This window comes from Myiozetetes cayanensis, unplaced genomic scaffold, assembly GCF_022539395.1.
Source record: "Myiozetetes cayanensis isolate MyiCay16 unplaced genomic scaffold, myiCay2020 scf1, whole genome shotgun sequence".
In the NCBI taxonomy this organism is placed as follows: Eukaryota; Metazoa; Chordata; class Aves; order Passeriformes; family Tyrannidae; genus Myiozetetes; species Myiozetetes cayanensis.
The window spans coordinates 127,124,305-127,146,635 of record NW_026086604.1 but is presented as its reverse complement, the minus strand read 5'-3'; the positions used below and the strand labels follow the sequence as shown (position 1 = coordinate 127,146,635).

Sequence of the window (22,331 nt, the reverse complement as noted above, 5' to 3'; positions counted from 1 at the left end):
GGGCTAATTCTCTTGCAGATGCCAAGAATTTTGGTGGCAATTTAATAGAGAGGAAATCTTTATAATTGAATTTTGTTGTTACTGGAAGAGGCAGCTGGGATATACCACTGTAATAAGAGGGATCATCCAGTACATCCACTACTGCCCTACCAAGAGTTGCTTTTAAATTGGTGTAGAAGAGTAAGAGGGGGGAAAAAAAGAGCTTCAGCATATTCAAGCAAGCCCTGTAAAAAGCTTTTTCTGAGAGTAGGAAAAATTTCACTTATTGTACAAATGCTTCATTGTGTAGCAAAAATGCAGCAAGCATTTTGTAAGCAGTGCTCCTGTTTGTTGCTTGGTGTCAGATTAGTGCCTACATCTGAGATTACAGTTGTTGTGTCCAAACACTGGATTTTTTTCCTACCCCGTATTAATGTTAGAATAAATTTCCACTACATTGAGTTACACTTTCTCTGCCTAAGGGATATTTTTGTGTCTCAGGTCTAATTATTATATTGCTATATCATTGCCACATCTGATTAGATTAGGCAATTCAGTTACTCACAACAACTAAAATTTTGTCTTAATAAGCAGTTTATGACTGAGCAAACATCTGGGGTTTATACAGGTTTTACCATGACAGTTCAGATGTAATGGTGGGGGACATAGTGAGAAAACTTTTGTTCCTAATGGGAGGTGATTCAGAGTCAGGAGGGCCCAAATCCCAGCATTCCAGCCTCTGGTGGGCATTACACTGTACCTCAACTCAGCTTCTATGTGTTGAAAAGTATGAGTTGAGGAGCAAAAAAAATCCTCACTTGCTCAGTTCTGTACCGCTTTCACAACTCAATACAAGCAGCCTGGATACTATACAAGTATATTTGTATAGTATACTATGCTATATAAGTAGCCACAGCTCTCAGTCATCCAAAAGGCTTGTCCAAGATCAGTGCCTAGGCTGATCTTTCATTTTCTTAGTATGGTGATGATGATGTGTGCCCTTTGCTTCTTCACTGGGGTTCCCAGATGTGCCAGCTCGCAGATCTGTGCCAACAAATACGCACAGGGTGGAGGGCAGTGCATGCTTCTGTACTCCTGGCAGACTTGTAGGATTTTAAGCTTTCAGTAAGTGTTGGCAAAAACTTTGTGGTTGATTCAGGGTTTGGATTTTCTGGTTTCCTGAAGTAAAATCTGTAGCCAGATGTATGGGATCAAAAGATAATCAGTATTCAAAATTCTGAACCAGTAATCAGCTTTGCTTTATGCATTAGGTATGTTGCAAGGAACTGTATTGCAGTGAAAGGGAAGAAACACAATGATTTAAACAGAAGTGTGTCCAGTTACTGCCAAGTGAATAAACCAGGCAAAATTGCAGAATACTTATAAATTTTTCCATGAAAAATTAGATTTTGTAAAAATAGATGAGGACAGGTATGTTTTATTATACAATGAGAAGCTGCCAACTCCTATGTTATAGAGGTTTTAATTTCACTATTTTTTTTCCTCTGAGAAATAGAAATGTTAATTTAGTAACAGTTTGTTCCCATATTTGCTGATCACTGCAGTCTTTGGTAGCCAGTGCTGTAGCACATTTCATGATTACTTTGTTGCCTGTGGCACAGCTTTATTAAAAGTACAGTAGAATTTTGGTGCTCTGATTAAACAGTTTTAAATACGTCTTTCTGTTTCAGACTTATATTTTTCACCTATTAGGAAAATTTGGTGGTTTTTTTTCTCTTATATAAGCCTAGTGAATATTGGTCTGAAATCCACCAGAAGCTTCTCTGGAAGCTCAGCTCTGGCCACAGCTATGTGCAATGGCAGTGGAGAAACCCAGATGTGAGCCAGGCCTGTTCACCCTCGCTTTGCAGCAATGAACAAAGAAGTAGAAGTATCCTAAAGATACCCGAAGCACTAGGTGATGTATTATCTTCCCCTTTGAACTGGTTTTATAGTGCTAAGCTGGAATTACTTTTTTTCCTTTATGTCTCAAGCTTATGTGCCATCCACAGTGAAAGGGAAAAGGAGGAAAAATCAGAAATATCTGTGTATTTACAACTAAATGAGCACATGTGCGAAGAGTAGATTGAGGAGGGGTTATTTGTAAGCTAATGTAGTTGATATGTCTTTTTGTTTATTCTGTCAAGTGCTTAGTACATTTACAAGCAAAATAAAATATCAGCAATGCAGTCCATGGAAAAGGAGCATGGTGAGCCTAAGTGTCTGCCATGGAGACCATACTCAGCCAGGTACTTCAGTGTGGTCCTAACTTTATCTCTCTGTAGTCCTACCAAAGCAAGGGGACTGGCAAGGTGTTTAAATAGTGTAGGTGGAGCCATTATTTTGCTTTTCAACATCTGTTTAAGGTTTTTTTGGTATGAAAAAAAAAAGATACTTAAAAAGCTTAAAGTTAAAATTACTTCATCTTTGTTCTTTATTTTAAATTATCTGGAAATTCTGCTTTTATAAGTTTTTTTTTTCCTGCCACATGTTTTTCACAGGGTAATGAAACAGATGTCTGCTCTTAAACTGAACTTTCTTAGTTCAACCCCATATCATTGTGGAAAACACTTTCTTGGCTTGTGTTCCAGCAGCAGTCCAATGACAGCTCAGAGTACAGAAGTTTTTGTATCATCACTGAGGCCTAGTCCCAAATCCCATACTGCAATAGGGCAGATTCTTCATTGACAACTCCTGTAGACAATCATTTGCCCAGGTGGTCACACCATATATTTGGCTGGGTAGTCAACTGTGAATATAGAATGAGGTGCAGAGAGTGCACCAAATGCCAAATCTTCTCCATTGTGGACAAGAAGACTTACCTTCCTTCTGGAAAGGGGAGAAGTGTTTTGGTGACATCTAGGACATTTCCTATCTTGACAGGACCCCTTGCATAGCAGTGAGTCATATTTTACATAGATCTCCTAGGTAAGTCCTAACTAGTAATAATGTATGTTTTATAGGAGAAGGATTGAGGGCGATCCCCCTTTTTCAATTAGTATTAAAAAAAAAAAACAAATCAACACAACAGCAACAAACCCTCCCCCCAAAAAACAAAACCAAAAAACCCCCAATCAAACAAAAAACCAAAACAAACAAACAAACAAACAAAAAGCCCCAAAGAAAACAATCACCAGAAAACACTCCTGCAAAACTTCCTGGAGACCTTTGCCCAATGGTGGTGATGCATCCTGAAAGAGTAAGCTGCAATTTTGCTCTCTAGATCACTGCAGAATTCAGACAAGCTCCTAATACTGGATTTTGGTTGCCAGAAAAAAGTGCGTGAAATAACTTTGTATGAGCAGGCAAGGTTAGTGCTGCAGGGAACATATTCTGACTGCTGTATGGTTAAATCATATTTGTTTAATGTGGTTTTTTTAACTTGTTGTGTTTTTTTAAGTCACATACTTGCCCCTGTTTCTGCACTCTCTGTTATCAGAGATTGAACTATCAGTTCTCCTGCTGGGGCATCACCCATGTCAGGTCCAGGCTTGCCACCAGCATGTGGGGTGACTGAGGCACTCAGGCAGCTCCTGACTTCTGCTAGCATGTGTCATGGGGACTGGAAGCACAGAAGTTTGTTGCTTATTTATTTGCTTTTTACATTAAAGATCCTATTAATTGTGTCATCTTTGGTTATTATATTAATAGAGCCAAGTTTCATTACTGTAACTTGATTTAAAGGAAAAAAAATGTTGTTCCCAACACAATATGTACAGTTATGTCATAGAATCGTAGAATGGTTTGGGTTGGAAGGGACATTAAAGATCATCTATTTCCATCCCCCTGCCATGGGCACTGATGCCAGTCACTAGATAAGGTTGCTCAGGCCCCATCCAACCTGGCCTTGAACAGTTCCAGGGATGGGGGATCCACAGCATTTCTAGGCAGCTTGTTCCAGTGCTTCACCATTCTCTGAGTAAAGAACTTCTTCGTAACACCTAATCTAATTCTGCCCCTCAGAGTCCATTTAAACTTAGTATAAAATAGCATTTTCTTGGACGTTTTCTCTTGCTTTTCTAGTAAGTTAATCTAATCTCAGCTGAGCTATAACTCAGTTTTAGTAAAAATTTGTGTAATTTTTTGACAAATTCAGTGTATTGTTTTCAAGATTCATAATTTTGCTAATAGTGTGCTGAAATATACTACCACTGTACAGTATTATAAGGTGTGGATATAAGAGGTATTGTGTGTAGAAGTGGTATGGCCTTTAATTTCTGGTTTGAATTGCATGATGGATGGTAAACTTGCTGGTGAATAATGAAAAGAAATTTAATTTCTGTAAAGGACATCTATACATGCTCTCAGCAACCAAATTAATTCAATTACAGTTTCTACTGTCGTAGAATGCATTTATTTTAGAATGCAGTGAGAATTAAATGGCAATTGCTAGTGTTTCTGGGTACCTGTAGGTACAGTATCAGCACAGAATACTGAGCATTATGTGAAGGAAAACACCCAGCTGTAAATATTTGTTACTTTTCTCATTTAAATAGTAAATAAATTCCAGTGGAAAATAGTCAAAATGTGCAACTCTTGGCAATGATTTGGAGGGGTATTTTCATTGCTTTGTTTTAAAGATAAATTAGAATAATCTACTTTTATAAAATCTGAATTTCTGTCTCTGGCCTCTGTATAACCCTGTCACTGCATTTCCCCATTCCTGGGCAGGAAGCTACAGGTGCTGTTTTCACAAAACTTTTTCAAAACTATTTTTAATGAAAACACTTTTATTTTTCTTACCATCATTCAACAAGAAGTGAGTTTGTTTGCTCTATCAGTTTCCGACTGGGCAAATATCCACCAGTGTTTTTCGAGATAATTCACAGCTGATACCAGCCCTGAGGCTCCCCAAAGAGGAGCTTGAATTACCACTGGGATGCAGGCTAAACCAAGGCTGCCTCCAGAGCCCAGTCCTTTAGGTGTGCATCTTCAATGTTCACATGAAGCAGCCTGAGAAAAACACCCGTCACATACATGAGACTTACTGTACCTTCACTGTCAGGAAAATAACAGTTTCTATTGTGGTTTAATGGAACTTTAGCAGCAGGTGGGAAAGTTATGTGGCTCCTAAATCAACTTTTACATCCCTAATGCCATTGAGATTTGACCAGCTAGATCAGGTGGAAGAATTTCCTTTGTGGCTGGGAATATCTGTCAGATAGCATCAGTACTATGCAATGCTGAATATTTCTACTGATAGGATTTTTAGATCTTGTTATAGTTGGTATCTGAGTGATGCAAGTCTAAATGCCGACACCCATAATTTCCATGAGATGATCAAGCACATATAAATCATCAGAACAGTTGCTGCATGCTGCCAAAAGCTCACTTCTGTGTATTTTCCAAACACTGCATGGTACCAAACATTAAACCAAACATTATGGTTTAAGTTAAGGTGCCTACATAAGGCGTCTCTGCAGTTCAAGTGTGAAATATTTCTCTGACGGCACAGATGTGAGGAAGTTGTTGAAGCCAAGGGAAGGGACAAATCTGATGGTTAGGAGTACAGCACTGTTTGACCCATCTTCAGCAATGTTTTAAGCACGTGTTTTGTAATTACTTGAGTTCCTTCACTCATGGCTGACTTGACCCTTTGAAAATTCCTCTCCCTGTTTCTGTTTCTCTTTTCTAGGAAGGGATGATAATATCCAATAATCAGTGCTGAAGAATCAGCCAACTGAGCAGTACTGTAGTTCTCCAGCAATGTGGCTTGTGTTTGTATGTGGAAGTACAAGGGAAGGTGTTCCCCAATCCCCTTATGATTATAAAATAACATGTATGATTTTTGCAAGCAGTTTGTGACTGAAGTGTAAAAGCTTTTGACAGGAACTATTTAATTCTTTGTAAAAATACAGTCCAGTAGGATCCAATGGCTAAGAAAACACTGTGGCTATCAGCATGTGGACTGCGATATTAATTTTTTCTTGAGTTTAAGGGCATGCACCATTTGTAGTTTGTGCAGTGAGGTTATCTCTGCGGTTTTTTGTTGTGTCATGCAAAGCAGATCTTCTTTTACTCAGCATGGTAGACTTCACCTGGTAATAATTCAACTCTGGTAAGTGATTTGAGGTTTACTCAAAGGGACAGGAGCAAGCAGCTTACAATCTGCAGAAATCATGGCTTAGTCATTCTTTTGACTTCGTTTAACTTCAGAGGTAGCTTTTTATGTAGGCTGTGAAATAGTTGGCCCAGTACCAGGCATAACAAACATAAAACTCTGTTAGTACATTCACTTTATATTTTTGCCAAGATCCATCAAAACATTGGGAAAACTTTATGTATTTCATAACCTCTTTCAGGCATTTCCCTGGATGTTACCTGATGAGTATTGCCAGATGTTACTACAGTCAAAAAGGTGTTTCACCACGTGTAACTCAACATTGAGGGTCAGCATCTTAGGATCTGAGCATCTGGGATATCTCAATATAGAAGTGAAATGTGAACTCTCCTAGATAGGGTTCTGCTATTTTGTTACTATTGATCATGAGGCCTGTGTTAATCAATATAAGAGAGGAAGAGAGATGATAATTACTGAATGAGTTGAACATTTAGTATATTAATTCTTCAGAATTTGGTGAGAGAATTGAAAAAAGTGATTTTTCTGTTATGAGCAATGAAGTATACTTATTTCTGTGGCCAACTGAAAAGCAGAAAGCAGCCATATATGGGCTGGAGTTCTCCAAAGAATGTGAAATAAATAGATAGTTTGAAAGAAGGTTCCTCAGGGTCTCAAGAACACAGCAGTCTGGGAGGGAGAGGATTCTATTTCCAGCTCAAGAAATAGTTTGCACCACAGGACTTGTTTATTTAGTGTGGAGAGAAGATTAAGAGGAGTAAGTTCCTGAAAAAGTAAATTCTCGCTTCGTGAAACAGCACAGCAGTAAAATCATGGTCACATGTTAAAAACCTTAGCTTTCTATTGGCTACTGGTGTTTGTTTTTGATAGAGTTTAGTTTGAGGGAAGAATATTTCTGTTTGGAGCCCCTTGTCCTGGCTGATCCAGGTGTGTGGTGCATTTGGCCACACGGTGGAAGTGGCCTGTGCCAACTCCTAGTTTGGCTGGTGGAGGTAGGAGAGATGGGCAGGATACATCTGACTCCTTTTGAGAGCTATCAAAACTATGTCTGCCTCACACTGGGCTGGTAGGCAGCAAAAAAGCACCTGCCCATTTTGCTTCCTTCCCATGGCCATGGAAATGTGGAATTTTGTAGAGTGAAACATCCAGCCCCTGTGCTCTTAAACCTGAAAGTGTTACTGAATGTAGGGGCTGTATCCCAGACCTGTTTTGCTTGCAACAGCTGGGTGGGAAGACAGGAGCCTGAACAGAGCAAGGACAGTAGCCAGGCAGCTTAGGACATTGACTTTTGGTAGGTGTGCAGCAGGAGCATAGTCAAGAGTTGCCCAGGGACTGGACTTGGGAATATTACAAATTCTGGAAGAAGACTATGTTTTTCCAGTACGTGTTCTGTCAGACCATAGGGGAGTCTAAATACAGACTGAACATAACTGCCCTGAACAGCACTGACTTCCTTGCGAGTGTTTCAGGTAAAGGAAGAGGAAATGAAGTCTCTCCCACTTGCCTGTCTTGGTACTGTGTGTGGTCATTGTGAACAACTCATCAACTTTTTTTGGCAACATCCCTTTGAGAATAATCCAGATTTCCCTTCCTGACACTTTCTAGGAACTGTACCCAAAAAGATAACAAATGGTGAGGGGAAACTACCATTTTCTTAGGACTTGGAGAGGCTTAAACCACCTCTGGTGGCTTCCTGTTTTAGTAGTTGTAATTGCTATAAGAATTAGTAATATGTTCTTCATTAAGTCTGTTGTAATAGTTGTGGATGGGTGTAGAATAAGGATATCCAACAGAAAATAAGAAAATTATTGGACTTTCAAAATTTTTCCTGTACCTTTCTCTTTTCTTCTTATATTACAATTTTTAGGAAAAATTAGTGAAAGTTGTTTGTATAGGAATGTCTGTGTTATTACCATCTAAAATTTATTTTTCAAATCTAGATTATCGACAAGGAGATTAATCCCTTTGTGGACAAGTGGGAAGAAGAAGGACAGTTCCCAGCACATAAAGTGTTTAAAACCCTGGGACAGGCTGGATTCCTTGGTGTGGATAAGCCAACAGGTAGGAGAATGTATAACTCCTAGTAATGATGTTGATGGTGATAGACTAAATACATTATCTCAATTTCCTTTTGACCCAGATCAAAACATGGGTTGGAATTCAGTGCAAAGTTTACTTTTATTCCTCAGTCGCATATGTACTGGTTGCCAAGTCTGCAAATACAGCAAATGACATTGCCAAATGCTCCAGCTGTTATCCTCCAAATATAAATGTTAAAACCTGCATGACTGGTAAAGTCAGTGAAATGAATATCACTTCAATTTTCAACATAAAATCTGTATAATAACTTTTCTTGTGGATCTGGACACATATGGAATAATCTTCAGTAATGAAACCACAGTTTGAAGGCATTGGAAGTGTTTTAAGATTTGGCCTATACACTTCCTTAACTTGCAACCTGTACATCATTGCAATGTATTCTGTCTCACCGTTCAGAGGATGAGGTTAGTGTGGTTTTTAGGCCATTATGCCCTAGACTGTCTTTAAAATATACTATTCTAGCCCACAAGAGCCTGAACAGAACAGCCTAACACACAGCAATGACAGAGCAAGTTTCATGTGTACATATATATATATATAAAGGTGATGCAAAAAGAAAGTCCAGAGGAATAGAAAGTATTTCTGCTCTTCACATATTCTAGTTTTTATGTTTACATGTGATATAATATATACTTGTTTTCTTTTCAAATGGTATTGTTACATGTTCATGTCAGAATTCCCTGCATTTTTTCTCCCTTTTTCTTACCCATGGTCAAAAAGTCTAAAACAAAAGCAGGTTTACACAAGCAAACTTTTAACAATCGGGATGAATTCAGAGCAGCCTGAAGGGACAGTGTTTGAACAGTTAACTGTAGACAGTTGCCTATATGGAGCAGCTCACACAACCTTAGCTGTGCCACACCATTATGTTGCTAAGCAATAGAGTTCTGTGGAACAAATTAGGTCTTTTTTCCACTTACTTTCACAGGAAATTTTTCCTCTTGAAATAAACTTTCATATTCTTATACATTACAATGTGGAAGATTTTTCCCTAGTTGTTCAGCTGTTGGAGCTCAGAGAACTGTTTAGCTATGATTGTCTGACAAATCCAATTAGGTCTGAGCTGGTATTTCTTTACAGAAATGCTGACAGTTTGAGATTATACTTCAGATCTATTTAAAGGACAAATAGGATTATTGGGGGAGGGAGAAAACCACCTCTGCCTTCTGCTATAATTGTTTCATAGGCAGATTTGAATTGCATCTCAGTGGGTCTCCTTCACACTGCTAATATTCATGTTGGTTTGTAATAGTGGTGCATTATATTGCTGGCAGATTGCAGTCCTGTCCTGTTATATTCATCTCAGGGCATGCAGGGCCTTCAGCTGGGTTAAGGAACCTCAGTGCTGAGCATGCAGACATAAAACATTGTAGAGATGGGAACTTTGTATAATGCTCACAAAATAGATAGGACAAGAAATACCTGGAGTGACATCTAGTGAAGAAGGGACTTGTGGAGGTAAAGTTGGGCACAGACAGTTGCATGCACTGACTACACTTGTCAAACTCATGTTTAGGACTGTTTTAACTTTGGCTTTGATGCTTGTTTCTAGCTGTTAATGTAATTTTTTTGGCCTCTGCAGCTGCATTTTATAAAAGGTATAAAAAATTGATAGAATTCTCAGAAACCTGTGGTCCAGCTCAATTCGTCTTCTGGAGCAAGGTATTGTTGGGTTCAGAAAATGCATCAACTCCTTGGAAGATGCTGTCTTTGCAGCTTTCAGTTGTGCAACAGAATGTCACCAGATCCAGCTTTGCTGTGTAATGGTGTAATGACATCAGGTAGAACCTGAAAGTCCTGAAACTTTCTCATGATAGTAAGTGAAACAGTCAGGTGTGGGACTGTTTCAGGTGTGGTGCAGGTCTCAATAGCACAACTTAGGCAGAGCCTGAAATTCTTTCTCTTTTACACTTCTACAGAGTACTTACACTTCCTGTGTGATTAGCGGGTACTGGTAGCACTAATTAAAATAAAATTAAGAGACATGCCTTTTATGCTCTGCTCAGATGCTTCTGTTATTAAAGTGTTGTGTGCAGAGGAAGAGAGGTCTTAAGAGATTTGTGGAAGCCAAGGGCAGCTGGGAGTTTTGGAGGGATGTTTTGGGAGGTCTGGAGAAGAGAGCTTAAATTGAATTGAGGAGAGCAATTACAATACAGAGCAGTGTAGGTCTTTCCAGCATAAACGAAATTATAATTATCATATTGTATCTCTTCAAATCCAGACCATAAAACAAATATTCTCTTTAAAGAATGTCTTTTTTTTCTCTTTTCTTTTTTTTTTTTTTTTAAAGTTAATTCACTTCAGTAGCAGCTGCAATTTTGAAATACAAGTTTTTCTGAATTTGTTTTCCAAGATCATTCTCTTAAGAATGGAAGTGGGTTTTTTCCTGCAGAATTAATTTTGAAAATTTCTGGTTGGGCAGAAAAGGATCACAAGCTTGTTTTGCTTAGATAGAAGGAAACATCTGTTGGATTTCAGATTTGTTGAAAGTGGACTTTTTCCTGTGTAAACACCATTCCCTTTATGAACAATGAGCTGCTTTTGAGCAGGTTTTTACATGTGTCCCTTATCACTGGAAACTTTCTCTGTGGAGAACTGATTTGGTGCACTATTTTTATTGCAAAGGTTCTATCTATCAACCCTCACTATAGTCAGTTGTGGGCTACAAACTTAACAAAGTTTTCTTATGCAATTTTCACAGTTGTTTATGCTTCTAGTGAATATTGGCTGTGGTTCAGGATGTTAGTTGGAGGGGTTGTGTAAACACTGTGGGCAAGGCCTAAACATGCACCCATAATTGGAGAATTCTTAAGATGGTAAGTAGATTTAACTTACTGCGCTGTCTGGTCCGTTCTCTACTGGAATCAGTATCTTTTCTTTGAACCATTTGTCTACTCTGTTACTCTTTACATGACTCAAAAATAGTGCATATGCTGGTTTTCCTTAGGAAAAAGTCTGTGTTGTTCTGTTATATTGGCAGATTCTTCCTACTAGTAAAATACATGCTGAAAATTGAAATCATTTATGCATAAAGTGTAATTTTGCTCTATTACAGAATCACTCAGTCCAGCCTAAAGTATTTAGTTTGAGGGGAAAAAACCCAGCATCTCTATATACTTACTATTCTTGATTTATATTTACTGAGTACTTACCCAAAAATTATAAAATTCTGGTTTATGGAGGTACTTACAGTCCCAAAACTAAAGACTGAAAATACTAGGGCAGGCAGCAACAATATTTTAAATAGTCTTGGTTGTTGGCCGTTGTCTGGTTTCCTAAGGGAAGTGGGCAAGACGTATTCTTTGAATTTTTTTAATGTGTACATTAAGCATGAGATGAGATATTGGAGTAAAAGCTGCAAAGATCTGTGTGGTCATTTGTGATATTAGAGTTTATGAGTAAAAGCCTTGGCTGTTGCTAAATTTTAAGATGTGTTGCCAAATACACAGGCTCAAAATGTACTGTTCTGTGCCTGTGTAGGCCAATGCAGATGATTAAAAGTTGATTTTATCAGCTGATGCATAAGTACAGGAATCCGGTAAAGGATGGGAGAGGAAGATTTGTAAGAGGGCAATGTCTGCTCTCCTGCATATTCACATAGCATCACTGTGAAACATGACTGATAATGATGCCTGCTCTGGGTATTTCATTAGTGTTTTCACTGGCAGTACCACAGGAATATTTAGTAGAATGCATTAGCATCTAGAAATAATTTTGACAGATTTGTCCAAATAGTAGCCTTCATTCATTCCTGTTAAGCACTTATCAGTGAACTTAGAAAATATGTTCTTAAATATACCAGGAAAGTCAGGAAACTGGAAAGGCTTGTACATGGATAGGAATGTATAATTCTGCACTGTCTATCTCATTCCCTTACTGCTGGGATATATTACTTGGAGAAAGTAATAAGCAGCATGTTCTTGTCACCTGAGACAGATAAGCATCTGATAAAAAAACCCAAATGTTTCAAATGATTGATTGCACTGCAGTTGGAAAATGATGCAATATCTTTTCTTAAGAAAGCCTGTTTATTATAAGCATCTGTGTGTGAACGTGGGAATTTAGATCTAGACTACCCTCTAAGGTTAATTTTGTTGTTTTCTTCACATGACTGCATTTCTCTGGTGGGAACTTATGAGAGTCACTGTAACAATTTAATTTTATTGTTTCAACTTGGAAAGAGTTATGTGAGGTTATTTTTTTTCCCTTTCTGTAATACTAAGCCTTATTATTATATGGAATGAGGAAAGGAATGACCTGGGAGGAGCAGTGAATTCTGTCAGTAGAAAGGGGTTTAGTAGCTCAGGTGAAAGAGGGTTTGACAGTATCTAATAGAGTAACTTAAAGTTCTTCTGGTATATCTGTGGATAAAAGTGAAAAGGAATATATTTGTCAGAAGTGAATTCATTTGCCCCAAACCATTTCTGTATGGCTACAGTGGACTGGCTCCAATGCTTGTGCTTGATTTAAATTTAAGCATAGTCAGCTGAACTAATTGCTTATGTCTTTTTTGCTTACAAAGGAGCGCAATAGTAGTTCATAAATAATAGTTGCTCTCCAAAAGTTTGTGAGAGAAACTGTTGTGCCATGTTTTCAGACAGCAATGAACCAGTAAATCAGCACTCTGAAGTGTTTACCAACTATCATGTATACCTGTTTTGCAATCAAAAAATAATTTTGATAGGCCTCCAAAAAACCAATAGGTCAAATAAATCACTACTTTATTTGAATCAATTTGATGACAAAATTAGTGATGGATGGCAGGTGTTTGGAGTATAAGTATAAGAAATTTCATGTGCTTATCTGATCTTGTTAATTTGGTGAATTGGATTGAAATCTCAGGAAAACAGGTTTTTGTAAGGGTAAATATAAGTTCCCGTGTGGGTGAGACTTTTTTTCACTCCTCTGCAGTTGTGAAATGCTGACAATTCAAGTCCCATCTAGCAAGTGCAGGATGAAATTCAATTGAAAATAGTAGGGAGGGGACAGTTTGTTTGCTGCATTTCACAGATAATCAGATATTTCTGATCAGACAAGGAAATGAGTGCTTGAATTCATCTTTGTTTTTTTCTCAGCTCTGCAGATGACTTGGAAATGGGAGTCCTTCATTCTTCATGGCTGGTTGGGAAGTGCAGCAGTACCTCTGGGAATAGCTTGTTCAGCTACCAACAGCAGTTTTGTAGAAACACCCAGCAGAGAACAGACTTACTGAAGGACAGCCAGTCTTTGTGCAAGAGATAATCTTCCTTTAAAGGTTTTGTTCATAGAGGGGTTGGATTAGTTCCTGGGATTCTGCTTTTGTGCTTGAGATAAAGCAAATCCTCACACTTCTGACTTGCAATGCACAACACAGCAGTATCTCATGTGCTTCAGGTATGCTTATACCAGTACCTCAGGGGCAGACTCAGGAATTTCTGAAATCTGGTACATGTACCACTGGTAGTTACAGGTTATGTCAAAATGATATTGAGAAAGAAATTTAAAATGCCTCTTTTTTTCAGAGGAATTGAGAAGTATTTAACTGGGAGCAAATGCCCACCTATGTACGTGCAGTGAAATGCTTGAGCTCTTGATGCACCGTTCTCTCATGACATACCTGCCATGCCAAATTCTCTTCTGTGTATCACAGGCTTTGCACAAACTGTCAGACCTATACAGTGTCTTGAAGCTGAAGAGGAGCACTTAGACTATGTTTGTAGAGAAGAGACAGTTAAACACAGCTGTCCTGTTCTGTTCCTGTTCTGTACCTGTTCTGCTCTGGGCTGTGCAGGAGAGTCTGTCCTCTCTTGTACTTGACTTTCCTTCACTTTTGCAGGAAACTGTTCGGTGTAGGGATTTTTCACAGAGGTAAATCTGCTACAGATCTGATGTTCTTGATTTTATAATTGTGAGTAAGAGAGGAATGCACACTAAAGAGAGCAGGTGAATATATTAAAGAAATATGAAATCATATAACACCTCAAAAGAATATAGGGATTGAGACCTCATCAAATAAGACATACTGTTTGGGAAGTTTGCACTAGAAGAGTATTGTTTATCCTTTACTTTTGTGGATCGAATGGCAAGACTGCCTTTTGATAAAGTCTGGCCAATGAATGAGCTTATACTAAAATAAAATTGGTATTGCAAGTCTCTCTAATTTACACATAGCTGTCTTTTCCCGGTCTGAAGATTCTTGACATCTGTCATACACCTAGATGGCATAATCAAAAATCTTTCTGAAAGGTATGAGTGCACCTATTACTCCTTGAGGCATGTCAGTACACTGAGTGTTGTGAGCATGGGAAAATTATCTTTATGAAGTGTAGACGTAATTCAGTTTTACCCACTCATTTTTGCATTATGAACTGCTGGAAGAGAAGGCTGATTTCTTTCATGGGGCTGAAATGGGGAAAAATATTGTGAAACAGTCATTCTGAGGTTGATGTAGAAAATCTCTGGAAAGGTGTTGACTTGTCAACACTTGCAGATCCCATGGGTCAATAACCAGACCAAAAACTTGGATTGATATCTAGCTTGAACAGAGGATTAACAAGATTACAGTTAAAATGTGTTGTTCCAAGTTAAGTGTTTCTATCCCCAGCATTTGAGCATGATAAGAAGCTAGAGTCCAGGCTGTGCAAACCTGAACATGTTTAACTGAATAAGAAGAAATGAAAGGGGAAAACTAGATAAGAAATATGTTTAGTTTTAGTTCTCCTAGCTGTTCTAACATTTTTAATCCCTAGTGACCCAGTTCATGCAAAATCATAAGCATTGTTAATAATCTAATCCCTGGAGATCTTACATAAGCCCTTGGTCACTCCAGCATCTGTAAGGAAGTTCAGAGCTCCCCATAACAGTAAAGTGCCTTCTCATGCAACTGAAAAACAGGTCATGTACCTGCTCAGGGCAAGGGCTTTGGAACAAGATGACCTTTACAGTCCATTCCAACCCAAACTATTCTATGATTCTGTTTTATCCCAGAAAAGAGGACAGGCATGGACACAGTATTTGTGAGTCTGCGTGTGACAGACAACTTACTTATAGGATAAGTAGTGCTAAACTACTAAACAGATTCATATACCACACAGTAATAAAAAGATGGAAGGATAGTAATATAAGTAATTTAGCTCCTTGGGGCTTAATTACTGGCCATTTAAAGACTGGAACAAGTGAGTTTGGAGGTAGAGATGAAGAGAAGTGAAATGTGTTTTTAATCATGCTGTATTGTGGGGAATAGGCATCATCATTTAAAACAAACCTGGAAGTTATCTATAGCTTGTTATTTGACATAGGTCTTCTGTTTATGCTGCTTTTAGGCCTACTTTGATTTAATTGTTTACTCTCGTGTAATACTGATATGCACATCAGAGACTGCATGATATCTTCTACTAAGTGAAGTAGGAAGTGAGAAGATTGGTTTTATTACAGAATACTTTTAAAGTCTAATAAACTGGTCTGAGAAATATTTGGAGTCTACAGTCTGGTTTGTTGGCACAATAATGTTTATTGCTTCATCTGAATAATACACTGTATAGCAGATTTGAGATCAGTCCAAAAAATCATCTGTGTACCCTCAGTTTGTCAGTTGATTAGTAAATGTTAAAAATATGTGAATTGTTTTTGAAGTGAAGGTACATTGGAGACAGGAGTGAAGGATGCTTTAAAACTTCAAAACTTGTTCTTTTGATGGGGCAATCTTGCCAGTGCAAGACAACTGCTTGGCTCATTTGTGGAAAGGCAAACAGGTATTTGGCAACATCATAACTTGAATTACATTATTTACTGTGTGCTTTGAAACCCCTGAGGATTATGAAAATTCTGTGATTATGAAAATTCAGGTTCCCTGAACTGGAGGCTCAGGTGTGTGCAACTGCTCTTTCCAGAGTGTAATATGTACCCCATATGGAAAAGTAATATTCTGTCCTGCATTGTACTTTATAATGATAAGCATGATTGTATATGCATTCTAAATTTTTGCATATATTGCAGTAAATTCTGTTTTATTTTTTATATATATATTAGAGAGAGAAGGATAGAAGGATTTTTTGATGACTTTTGTTCTTTTAAATAATTAAATCATAGAATGTCAGTTGGAAGGAACCTCAAGGATCATCTGTTCACATATTTCTTGGCAAAAGCATGGGCTAGACAAGATGGCCCAGCACACTGTTCATTTAAATTGTTAAAAGTGTCCAACATTGGAAAACTCACCACTTTTCTGGGGAAATTATTCTAACAGCTGATTGTTCTCATTGTGAAAACTTCTCCTTTTGTGTCTAATCAAAATCTCCCCAGGAGCGCCTTGTACCCATTATCCCTTGTCTTTTCCCTGTGATTTCTTGTGAAAAGAGTGTCTCCATATTTGATCATTTTTGTGGCTTTTGTCTGAACCCTCTCCAGCCTGTCTACATGTGTTTTGTGTAGCAGGAACCAAAACCGAACATAATATTCCAGGCATGGCCTGACAAGCACTGAGTAAAGTGGGAAAATGACTTCATTACCGCTGCTGGTGTTGCCCTTGTTTGATGCAGCCCAGCATCCTGTTGGCTTTCTTTGCTGCAGCTCACTCATACTGAGCTTGTTGTCCACCAGGACCCCCAGTTCTCTTTCTACAGAGCTGTTCCCTAGCCAGGTAAATCCCAGCCCTGCTTAGATAAGGTATTTTCTCTGCAGACTATCATCAACATGCTGGAAGGTCAGCATAGTAGTCTTAACAGGTTTTGTTTTTCTGATCTCCTACATGTTTTAAAAAAATGGTGCAGAAAGCATCATTTAAGTGGAAACACACACAGCATTCAGGGGAAACTGGAATGATCTCCACAGGGAATGGGTGCACAGTGCAGTGTAAAAATGAAGGATGGGAAAATATCAGAACCCTAAGGCTCTGTGAAACAATATCAGTTTTTGAGGGAGGAAGGAGCACTGAGTAGGGCTGGTGGATTAGATGTGCTGGGCAGAGTTTGTGGCAGTCTTGTCTGCTGTGTGGTGCCAGTGAAATCTGAGTAGCTGTTTTTGTTATTTTGCAGCTGAGTTTGTTGACAGAAACATTGGCAGGAGATGTGTCAGAAGCTTATTGGGGCAGAGGTTAGGGAGCAGACATGGGGTTTGGGAGGAATTGGGGGAGAAGCTGCAAGACGGGTGAAGATTTTTTAACACCTTTATTCCAGGTATGTTTGGTTTTGTGCTGTCATTTGAAAGTCATGATCACCTAGAGGAAATACAGCTTCACCCTATTTGCAGAGAAGAAATTTAAAAATATGGAAAGTGTGTATCAGTTAAAAAAAAAAAAAAGTGAAAAAGAAGCTGAAGTAAAACTTTATTTCTTAAAATTACTTTCCTTCAGTTCACTCAAGAAACCCCTTAAATACCTTAATCTTCTAAGGTCTTTTAAGGTCTTCTTCAGTAATATAAAGAGGTTGGAGCCTTTTTCAAATGCAGAGATTTGTTAAAAAATATCTGTTTAAGTATATGAAGTGTAGGCCAACTGTGAAAAGCAGAGCAATAAGGAAAGTGTTTTTCCAATCACCACAATTGTACATGCACTGAAATTTAATATACTTTTTCTATTTTACAGAATAAGTTTTGAAGTCAGACTTCAGTGTCAGGGGTTTTTCTTGTGTGTTTGTTTTTCTTTGTTTTGTTTCTAAAGCAGAGGCATGGAAGGCCATTTGTGATAAATAAAGCACCTCTTGCAGGACAGTGGCATTTCCTGAAGAACAACCTTGTTTGTTCTCTTTGTGCCTTTCCAGGGTGGCCTAGAAGAGCTGATTTCTCTGTCATCTTTATTGCAATTGCTGTTGTTTCCTGTAAGACCACAAACTCGCTCTGTGGTCTTGTCTGCTCTGGGAGATCTCTTCAGTGTTGGGTAGCAGGAGTCAGGAACATGGCACAGCTTTGGAGGAGGGCAGGGACTTTTTGCCTGGGACCTTTGAAACACCATGACGTGTGTACCTGCACTTTCCTTGAGCCTGTGAGTTTGGGAGAAAATGTGCCCTTACCCAGAACTTCAACCATTCACAAATCAGCTTGGCTTGTACAGCTAAATGGAGAAACAAGGAGGGAATTAATGGAAATTTCCCTTGAATCACAGGGGTGCGTATTTGAGCTTCTCATGGCATCGTTAAATGGTTTAAAGTTCTCTGTAGGTGACTTTAGTCAGCATTTATTCTGTTTCCTATGCTGTGTGTCAGACGAAATCAATGAGACTGTTGTGCTCGCTCTTGCTTTATTGTCCAAAAATGGGTTTCTCTCAACAGAGTGGAAGACCAGTGAGTATAATAAGCCTGCTGAAAGGAATTTTTTTTTTTTTTTTTTTTTTTACATTATGTATAACCTGTGATACTCATTCTGCAGAAATCACAAGGAGCAAAGTTTAATAGGAATCCAGAAGCTATTACATAAAGGTATAGGTGGTGGCATCATCCATAGTTACATAGTTAAGGAGAGTGATTGTGTTTCTGATCGTCAGCTACTCACTTAGCAAGTGAATACACCATTTTACAGCTTCTTCTGCTCTGTGGCCTCTGTTGGCTCACTAATTCCCCACTGAACAGCACGTGCTCTGTGCTGGGGGCTAAGCCTGGCAAAAACAACCACAATATATATTTCAATTTTTACAGGATCCTTTCCCAGCCCAAGAAAGGAAGCCTTTAATTAGAATCATAGAATCATTAAGTTTGGCAAAGACCTCTAGGATCATCGAGTCCAACCTGTAACCCAGCACCGCAAAGCTAATTTTTGCACTTCCCTCCTTCTTTGTATGTTCAAATGGTTATGATCACATTTTTTACAGATCATTACTATCCGTATTTGTTTTCTAAATCTTACCAGTTTTTTTCAGCCAACTCTGTCTACTTGTGTCACTGAGCCTCTCAATCTCCTTCTCGTTACTTTTCTCTCCTCTTAAGAGGATTTAGATAGGCCCTTGTGTAACTCCTCTAACAGCTGCTTTTCGCTGCTGCTTCTATTTCAACTTACCTTGGAAGGACTGAGGGTAATGAAAATATTTTGTGAAAAACTAACGAAAATCTGGGCGTAAAGGGGGGAAGGGGGGAACATCTTTTATGGTCAGATATTGTTGGCATTCCTAAAGAACTTAAGGCCCTGAAGACTGACAATATTGAGGCCTTTTTAATTATGTACTTGCTGTGGATTTATTCTTCAAAGCCAGTGTCATTTAAGAGAAATTTAGACAAATAGACTTTGCATTGTAGGGAAAGCTTATTAAAGATTAAATTGCATGGTTTTCTCCTCGAGCTAGTAACATGCTGTGCTTCCTTTACCTGGTCTTTTGTTTGTTCTTCCTCAATAACCTTTTCAGGAGTTATAGTTTGGAAGATAAATAGATTATCTTACTCCTTCAACATTCTTTTAGGATTTTGCTTTCCAAGTTTCTCTTCTCATAGCTGAGCAGTTCAGGCAAAATCCTGGTATTATGGAAGTCCATGTTAACAAAACAAACCAAAAAGCCTCTGAATCCATTTTACTAGCTTTTGGGCTTTGTTTGCTTGGGGTTTTTTTAGATAGAATACTGAGGCATTTTTCCTCCTTTTTTTCCTAAGAGAAGTAGCATGGGAGCAATTTGCTCTTCTGTAGCTGGTGTAAAGTAGCTGTTAGTTAAGCTTGTCATTTGCAGCAAGTCAGGAAATTCTTTCCAGTGTGTCCAGATGCTTCCTGTGCACAAGGCTGGTGTCATACTTGGCATGTGATTAAAAAAAAAATAGAAAAAACCCACCATCCTGGGACTGGGTTTTATTTTTCTTTTAACCATGTCCTTTGGCACCATGGAGGGAAGGCAATCTCTCTTGCTGGTTGGACAGTGACACTGTGCTTGGGTTGTTTGGAAGAACAAAAAAGAATCATGTAAAATTTAATATCTTTTTTCCCCTTTAAAAGCCTTCCTTGTCTTTTTTCTCCATGTCACCTGTATGCTGTCCTCCTTGAAGTAATAGACTAATTCATATTCTACATATCTGGTTCTACATTGCTACAAAAATTTATATCAGCTGGTACTTGTAGCAATGTGGGATTTGAGCTGATCACGATAAATCCTCTGGCCTCTTTGTATCATTCTCTTTACATGCCTCTACATGGGAAAAATTGTGTAAACCATATGTCTTGGCTGTGCTTGTAAAACACAGAAGTGGTAATGCTTTTGCTACCTTTGGACAGGCCTCTCCTGGATTCCCAGGCACCACGCTAAGGAGATGCACAGATAAACCAGATTCTCTCAAGAATAAAAGCAGTTTCGTATATTTTCTCCTTATATCCTTATAGCACGGTGTTGGGAATCTCATCCTCTGTCTTTGCCCAGGTTGTGACTGGGTGCCATCAGGTTCCCTAGTCCCACAGGAGGATGTGGAAAGAGGAGAATGCAAGAGGAAACAAATACCAGGAGGAAAATTCTTTACAGAGGAATCATTTCAACAGGAAATGTTCTGCTCCTTCCGGCAGAACTTTGTAACTATTTTCAAGAATCAGATTTCATTTTATTCCAGTTTTGCATTTACTTCTTGCTACTCCAGTTTCTTCTCTCTTCTATAGAAGAGGTGTGTCTTTTGATCTTTTCAAATGTTATCTGTTCATCAGCTTTGAGTCAGCAGCAGATCTTTAATGTACGTGAAAGGTGTTCAGAGTTCTCCTGGATAGTACATTTAAAACCAAAGGAACCCTAAATTTTGGAGGGGCCCACTGAGTATGCTTCTGCAGACTGATCACACTAGAACTGACCTGTCCTGTAGACTCACTGCATTGTGTAACCCCTAAACAGTTCCCAGGATTTCAGAGTTGCACCTGTCTGAGATGGATCAGAATCTGGTCAAAATCTCTTAGGAAAGAGGAAAAACAGTGGAACAAAATGATTTGGACTTTCTCAAAGGGTATTTTTCGAGCAGTTTAGCTATGAATCTGAAACATAAAATATGTAAATACAGAGGATTACAAACGTCTTCCAATTCTGATCTTGTGAAGCTCTAATTGCCCCCAGGTTTCAGGTAGAGGACTTTGAAACAATCTCAGATTCCAAAGCTAAAACAATAAGATTATTGCATAGGAGAATTTTACTATTGCAGGTACTATTATCTAGGCCTATAACTTTTTGCAAGGAAAAGTGTGAACCAAAGGGGGAGGGAGGATGTGGCGGGGGGAAACATGCTATGTTGCACCTTGTACCTGCATGGTGGGGAGTCAGGAGGCATCATCAGACCTTTTATGCTAGTTTCAAGCTGTCTGGGTTTCATGCTGAGTGGATGTGGCTGCCTTGCATGGCTTTAAAATGTTTTGCCTGCATTTTGATGGATCTGTTTGTCCCTTGGTGTGGTGTGCATAGTCTTCCACTGCTGGATTTAGTCAGGAGAAACTGGATAGACAGTGGGTGTGTTGATATGACCAGTAGATTTTGAGGCTGAATCTGCCCCCTCACCTACCCCTTTAGCGAGGGCTGTAACTGGCTTGTCTGTAATGAAAGATGGAGAAAACATCCAGCAGAAAATTTTGATGTCTTGATGTGGAGATGAAGCAGCACATGTGAAGGGTGGTAATCTGTAACATTGGCTACCATCATTTCCTTTCTTACAATTTGAATGAAGACACTGATGTGCTTCAAATTAAAAAATAGTTGATATTTTAAAATATTTTCCCTCCATTTAACTATTTTATTTATTCAATGTAGTTGTGAGCTGTGTTCTGTAAGTACCTCCACATCCAGTAATCCACATGGGAGTACAGAATAAACTTCAGAACACAAAAGATTGCAGGAAAAGGTGGCATTGATTATACAAAATTACCATCAGAAAGCAAATTATTATACAGAGCATTCCTTTGACATTATGAAACAGCTTTTAATTTAATATTAAGTTTAATCTGACAACACTCAGAAATAATCAAAAGGCTTTGCAGTTTAATTTCTTGTAAGGAAATATCCTAAAAGTAGTTATAGAAGCATGCCAACAGTTTTGGGGAAAAGAGGAATTTAAATATAAAGTTCTGCTAAATAATAATAAAGAAGAGCTTAATTGATATCAGTGATTTCTGGTCTTAACAGAGCTCAGTGAGAAAAGGTGAAATGGAACAGTACCCAAACTCAGAGTCCCAAATATCTACTAGCTGTGAAGTATGAGAGCAGCCTTGCTGAGAACAACTCTGCAGCTGGGAGTGCTGGTGAATGAGATGCTGGACATGACCTGGCAAA

The 22,331-nt window shown here is 38.5% G+C and overlaps 1 protein-coding gene across 3 annotated transcripts in view; it reads left to right on the top strand.

Annotated features, from left to right (window-relative positions):
* LOC126637644 (probable acyl-CoA dehydrogenase 6) overlaps nucleotides 1-22,331 on the top strand; it is a 78,303-nt gene that overhangs the window by 3,659 nt on the left and 52,313 nt on the right. For all 3 annotated transcript variants that reach the window (XR_007628392.1, XM_050311022.1, XM_050311028.1), the window contains exon 2: nucleotides 7,999-8,119. Coding sequence is in view for 2 of the 3 variants with exons in the window: in XM_050311022.1 (XP_050166979.1) it covers nucleotides 7,999-8,119 (121 nt within the window). In the remaining variant the exon portion in view is untranslated. The remainder of the gene's footprint in view (nucleotides 1-7,998; nucleotides 8,120-22,331) is intronic.